At 44.6% G+C, this 6,598-nt stretch overlaps 1 protein-coding gene and 1 long non-coding RNA gene across 11 annotated transcripts; one reads left to right on the top strand and one right to left on the bottom strand.

Moving 5' to 3' along the window:
* The first annotated feature begins 1,493 nt into the window (after positions 1 to 1,493).
* On the top strand, positions 1,494 to 6,595 carry LOC117852102 (alpha-glucan phosphorylase, H isozyme). Of its 9 annotated transcripts, XR_004639759.2 has the most exons (7): positions 1,502 to 2,151; positions 2,837 to 3,013; positions 3,098 to 3,183; positions 3,639 to 3,894; positions 4,938 to 5,097; positions 5,281 to 5,336; positions 5,479 to 6,595. XR_004639759.2 is itself a non-coding variant. In XM_034734047.2 (3 exons), the coding sequence occupies exons 1-2, from the start codon at positions 1,891 to 1,893 to the stop codon at positions 3,005 to 3,007; spliced, it is 432 nt and encodes a 143-aa protein (XP_034589938.1). In that variant the 5' UTR covers positions 1,501 to 1,890; the 3' UTR covers positions 3,008 to 3,013; positions 3,098 to 3,187. The 9 variants fall into 9 exon arrangements, 1 of the variants encoding a protein (XP_034589938.1); XR_004639758.2 differs by having other exon boundaries at positions 5,281 to 6,595; XR_004639752.2 differs by having other exon boundaries at positions 4,938 to 5,336.
* On the bottom strand, positions 3,545 to 5,606 carry LOC140222461 (uncharacterized). Of its 2 annotated transcripts, none has more exons than XR_011898018.1 (2): positions 5,467 to 5,606; positions 3,545 to 5,083 (listed from the first exon to the last, which is right to left on the bottom strand). It is a non-coding gene; the product is annotated as an uncharacterized lncRNA (long non-coding RNA). The 2 variants fall into 2 exon arrangements; XR_011898020.1 differs by having other exon boundaries at positions 3,545 to 5,070; positions 5,467 to 5,605.
* Positions 6,596 to 6,598: the final 3 nt, after the last annotated feature.

Here is a 6,598-nt window from a genome sequence, read left to right as displayed (position 1 = left end):
CTAGATCGGATGACAAAGCCCAAAGAAACCGTCTTCCATCAACTGTCTCTAGAAATTCTTAGAGCTGTAGCTGGGTCTAAACCGAGCACTCTTATTAGTTTTGGATAAAAATATACATGTTTAAACCACTTTATTTTGTCTAGTAAATTTTAAAATTTGTATGGACGTCAGAGCCGAACTGGGCAAACATGTCTTTATTTATCTACTAGAATTATACCCGTGCGTTGCTACGGACGAAAAAATAATTAATTCTACATCTTAAAATAAAGTTAAAAAATAATTGCTAAGCATGAAGATTTGGGATGCAATGACAAATTTTATGTTCGGATGTTCATAATGTTGCTTCGCAAGTATTATTATTTGCACGAGAACCATATCTTTTTTTAAGAAAATAGAGAGCTTTATTTATTAAGTATATTGGTAGCCTTGCTGTCTTTGACCTAATATCTCTCCCGACACGTCAGCTTAACTCCGCACCTGGCTCACAGCCATCCATCTGGATTGGGCAGTCGAGACACTCTCGATGCAAAACAATCCAGCATCTCGAGTGAAATCCTAAAGTGATGTTTCGACGGTGGACGTGATAGGAAAATGGATATAGGATGGGATTCGGAGAAGTAAATTATGGATCGGGAAATAAGACTCCAATCCCAGTTGTGCTTAGGAAATGGTTTGGATTTAAAGCGGGACCCATATGCAATAGAAAAGGAAAGGAATAGGACTTGGTAGTTTTCTCCTTTTTGATGCAACAACGCCATCACATGTGGTGTTTGGATACGAGGTGCTAAATCACATTAGATGTTCGGATGCTAATTAGGAGGACTAAACATGAACTAATTACGAAACTAATTGCGTAGATGGAGCCTAATTCACGAGACGAATCTATTAAAGTTAATTAATCCATCATTAGCAAATGGTTACTGTAGCACCACATTGTCAAATCATGGACTAATTAAACTTAATAGATTTATCACGCGAATTAGACTCCATCTGTACAATTAATTTTGTAATTAGATTATATTTAATATTCCTAATTAGTATCAAATATCCGATGTGATAGGTGTTAAAGTTTAGCAAGAGTATTCAAACACCCCCATAGTTAAAACTGCAGGGCACCCTGGTCTCTGGTTCTCTCTTCTCTTCATGTCGCATCGAATATTCGGAGACTAATTAGGAGGACTAAATATGAACTAATTATAAAACTAATTACACGGATGGAGGCTAATTCCTGAGATGAATCTATTAAACTTAATTAATCCATCATTAGTACATGTTTACTGTAACACTATATTGTCAAATCATGGACTAATTAGACTTAATAGATTCGTCTCGTGAATTAGCCTCCATCTGTGCAATTGGTTTTGTAATTAGTCTATAATTAATATATCTAAATATTCGATGTTACATGAATTTCAGGGGCCTTAATTTGAGTTTGGGTTTTCTGCGGGACCCACAAAATAATTAAAAAAGGACGGTCACAGCCACACGGTGCAACTCGAGCTCCGAGGCGAGCAGCACACTCTGCCACAGCACGACAGCACCGAGGCTTCAGCTGCGTGCGATTCGAGCGGCGGCTCCAGCCACCACACGCGGGGGCGGCGGCGGCGGCGGCGACCACTACGCGCGGCACCTGCGGCGGCTCCGCTCCCGCTCGCGTGGCTGCGGCGGCGGTGGCTTCGCTTCCCTCCGCGTAACTCCGAGCGCAAGCCATGCGGCGAGCTCCGGCGTCCTCGGCATGCTCGAGCTCCGGCGTCCACGGCATGCTCCGGTCCTGACGCTTCAAGCTGCTGCGGTTCCTCTCGCCGGCGCGCGCGTGTGGACAACGCACGGGCATCAATATTATGGGGAGCCCCGGGCGGCGCGCGGCGGGGGAGATCCGGGCGGCCGCGGATGGGGACCTCCAGTCGGCGAGCTCTGGCCGGCGGCCGCAGCGGGGGAGATCCGGGCGGCTGCGGATGGGGAGCTCCGGGCGGCGCGGGGAGCCCGAGCTCGCAGCCTCGGAGTGGGCTTGAGCTCCGGGCGGCAAGGGGAGGGGGAGCCCAAGCTCCTGGCGGCGCGCTCACCAACGCCGTCGGTAACCTCGGCATCACCGGGGCCTACGCGGAGGCTGTGAAGAAGTTCGGCTACGAGCTTGAGGCCCTCGCGGGGCAGGTGAGCTCTCTTCAGTGTCTCCGCTCCTAAATTGGAGTGTGCCTTTTGTTAGTTAAAGCCAATTTAGAAGTACCTGGTTATTTAAATGGGATGGTGCCTTGTTTGACTGCGACGTTGCCTAATGGGATCAACGGATTTTATCACTTGTTTAAGAAACAACTAAGGCGATTGATCGGATAAGCCTAGATCTGATTCGCTATCCTACAGAACCAGGAAAAGAGTATATATCCGCAAGTTTTGTAGAAGTGATTCTGTAGATTCCAGATCTAAACTGTATATGAAAGTAACTTAATTCGTATAACTTATCAGAACCCACGATATTAGTATAACTACTCTAGAGAGAAATTCAATAGTCATAGCATAATTGAAGCAGATCTGAAAATGAGTTTTAAGCTAAATGAGTTATTTATCTAAAAAGGCAAAGCTCCAGGATCAACACAATTTGACATGTTTTTTCTTTATCTGCTTGATTGGCCAAATTTGGCTCATATATGAACTTAAATGTTCCCAAGGACCTTATGTGTGGATTCATGACATCTGACTATTACCTTCTGATCTGATCCGATTGAAATGCCAGCAATTTTTTCGCTGATACTAATGATGCTCTGATCTGATCCGATTGAAATGCCAGCAATTTTTTCGCTGATACTAATGATGCAAATTATTTTGAACTGCTTTTTCTCAGGAAAAAGATGCAGCTCTAGGAAATGGTGGCTTGGGTAGGCTTGCATCTTGCCTTTTGGATTCAATGGCAACATTGAATTGGCCTGCTTGGGGCTATGGCCTGCGATACCGATATGGATTGTTCAAACAACACATTGCCAAGGAGGGCCAAGAAGAAATCGCCGAAGACTAGCTTGACGTACGAACCACAAATGCACATATGATTCTGCTAACACATTTTTTCTATAAATCTCTATAATCAAATCTCTTTTTTCCCTTACAGAAATTCAGCCCCTTGGAGATTCCCGGGCATGATGTTGTGTTCCCAGTCAGATTTTTCGGCCATGTCGAGATCTTGCCTGATGGCTCGTAAGTGTAACTCGAGCATCTATACATTTCTTGTTTATGATATTTATCTTTGCTGATTTTTAGTTCAATTTGAAGTTTTTAATGCTTCTTTTTTACTTTGTATATTAAAAAAAGAGAATCACATTCCTTCTTAACTTTGTTTACCATTCTAAACTCCTACTTCTAACCTCGATGGTAGAAGTCCCACGCACATGGAAAAAAAATTCATTAAGCCCATTTATTGCCCTACAGCATCCATCACCTAGTCCACAAGTCATGTGTGCAGAAAAAAAAATTCATTAAGCCCATTTATTGCCCTACAGCATCCATCACCTAGTCCACAAGTCATGTGTGCAGAAAATTCATAGGTTATGCCATAAGCTTTGCAATAATAATACTTCCACCATAGGACTTCCTGTAAATTGAATAAGCTTCATGTACAATATCACATTTAATTATTATCTCTTATGCAACAGGTAATGAGTGAAAAAAATTGCAAATGGGAATTTTGCTGTGAAATGGACAACACTACTGAAGAACTTGAAGCTAAATATAGAGACTCGAATTCTGAGAGAAAGGACATGAAGGATCTTTATACAAAATATAAGGGTACCATGAATAGGTGCTCTGCATCCTGTAGACCTGCACTACCATGTCTCGGCGATGGGACAAGTTGGTGCTCCTCCAGATTGTCCATGTGTCCATGGAGTCTTCAGCGGCAGTGACTCAGTGGTAGGCTAGCGACATCCTGTGAGTTTTTCTTCTTCTTCCCCCGTAAGTGCGATGGGTGATGCTCTCCAATTTGCTGGTACAGGATATTAGCTTCCTATTAGCTGCTTGATCTGTGCTGTTCTTGCCACAGAATTTTTGCTGCTGCCATGTTTGACAATAAATATTGGTATACAGCCATCTACAAAAATAAAATGATGCATTGAGCTCTTCCCTGGATACAAATAGTACATCCCCCTGGATATGACCATAAGAATTAGCACCTTCCCCCTGGTTAGCAATTTTGCAGATGTAGAAGTACAGTTCCATTACCGGTTAACCACTATCTAGGTGCTTATTTTCACAAGGAGTGTTACATTAAAATAATTCATTCATATGTTCTGTTTAAAACAATAGACAGAAATGGCACCACTTTGGTTTATCTATGTAGAGTTTAAACTGTCAAATTGTAAAGAGGACAATCTACGTGTGCACAGAAGTGATGTACCCACTGTTGCAAATTAAAAAAAAGATGCATTACAGATGTTGTTATGTTTGTAATGATTCTTTTTGAGGCTTCAAGTATCTACTTATGTACTGCAGTGGATACATAGGCTCACCTTATTTGAAAGCTGCAGAAGCATTCCCTGATAGTACATAATTATTTTGCCACTTTTTGTGCAATGCCAGATGGCTTATCGATGCCATGTCATCTGAGTAGGAATTCATAATGGAAAGTAGGGATTGCGATATTTGATATGCTTATGGCAATGCTTCATAAAAAGGGTATACACCTTTCGTTCAGTAGTAATATATGAAGTCATAAGTTCCCTATGCACACCTTTCTTCTCAGTGCCATGCTGTTGGATTAATTCATAGGAACGCACTGTACCATCTGATTTAGCAGTGAGCATGAATACTTGGTTATGTCATATGTTTGTTGAGAAGACAAAATTTTGTGTAATATATGCAACTAATCTGAATATTTGATTTACTATAGATCCATTGAGGGATATCTTTTGATGCTAAAGGTAAATGTTGACTCGTATTTTTCATTTATTCTGTAGAATGAAATGCAGAGATTAGTGGGAGAAAATGATCCAAAGGAGTCATTGGAGAATAAGAACACAGAAGCACCATCATGGGGATGGATCCGCAGCAACAGATGAAGATTGACCAAGCCATCATGGAGTCCATCCCCTATTCAGGACATCTGAATTTTCTTCAGTAGGGATTCAGTTCATATCTGCTAATGGATCATGATCCTAACATAATGCCCTTTCACAATCCGACTCATCCCCTAGCTCATTTTAGTTCAAAAACATATAAATTTTCAGTCCAGCCATTTTTTTAGCTTCATCCTTAAAATTTTTAGCCTAAACTTTGGATCCTTTACCACCCCTATATCAGGACATCTGAATTTTCTTCAGTAAGAATCACGGCTCTTAACACTTCAAATTGTAAAGGTATTTAACGTGTGTGGAATTGTTCAAAATTGTTATCCTTTATTTCACCCTACCACAATATTTTTGCAGTTTCCCATATCAAGTTTGTTTCTACATTGATGATAGATAGAATATGATTTAACTGTTTTACCTCTGTTGTCAGGTGGCGAGGAGGCGGTGAAGGGGCGGCGTGTCCTCCACCAGACAGCGGCAGCGGTTTGGAGGAGATGATGGCGGCGCCGGGCTGGAGGAGACGATGGCGACGTCGGGCTGGAGGAGACGACGGCGGCTGGTTGGGGGCGACGGCGACGCCGGGCTGGGGTGCGAAGGCCTGTGCGCCGGGCTGGAGGACACGGCAGCGCCTGGTTGGAGGAGACGGCGGCGGGGTAGGCGCTAGAGAAGACGGCGCCGCCGCGATAGGCGCTGGAGACGACAGCGGCGCCGGGGTCTGCGTGCTGGCGACGACGGCGGCGGCGAGATGGGGTTGTAGGCGACGGCGGCTGCGGCGGCGGCGGGGTTGGGTTGGATGCGGCGGCGGCGGCGGGGTTCGAGGAGACGGACGGCGCCTCGGTTTGGAGGCGATGCCGGGAACGATGGCGTTGGCGAGGTGGCGGCGGCGAGGCGTATTGGATCGGAAGATGTTGCGATAGGGGCGGCCTGGCCCAGCCTCAATCGGTCGGACACGGCGCGTGTGTGGGAGTTGAGGGACGGCTGTGATTGAACCGCAAGGTAAAACGGGAATCGCGGGGTGGTGAGAGGAGGCAAGCGGACGGCGCGGAGTAGGGCGCGGCAGACCCATGCGGCGGAGGAAAAAAGTACGACGACATTTTTTTTTCCACCCTTTTGGTTTTTTTAGCTGCAGAAATTGCACTGCTGCCTTCCTCTTTTTCTTCTGTTCTCTCTTCGCAGGCCTGGTCCCATTTCAATTCTGGCCACTTCATAGTTCTCATTTCCTTTCTCATTCTTCTTTCAAGTTTCTTCATTCTCCAACAGCTCGTTGCTCTAGCTATCTGCTATCGGCATTCGCCAACACTTTCTGATCCTTGGCTCCTAGCAACACCACCGCAACTGCTATCGGCATCCCCTAGATGTGGATCTGCTCACCGGTACCTTGCGTGTTCCCTACTGTTGCTTCGTGGCTCCTCCCTCGCATGCTAGAGAGGGACGAAGGAGCAACTGTGGATCTTGGAACATTTTGTTAGCAACTGTGGATCTTGGAACATTTTGTTTTGTATGTTCGGGACATTTTGTTCCATCGTATAGAACATTTCTTTGTTTCATTC

The sequence above is a fragment of the Setaria viridis genome, chromosome 1 (assembly GCF_005286985.2).
Source record: "Setaria viridis chromosome 1, Setaria_viridis_v4.0, whole genome shotgun sequence".
NCBI classification, from domain to species: domain Eukaryota; kingdom Viridiplantae; phylum Streptophyta; class Magnoliopsida; order Poales; family Poaceae; genus Setaria; species Setaria viridis.
The sequence above is the reverse complement of the archived record's forward strand: the minus strand, read 5'-3'. Positions and strand labels throughout refer to the sequence as shown.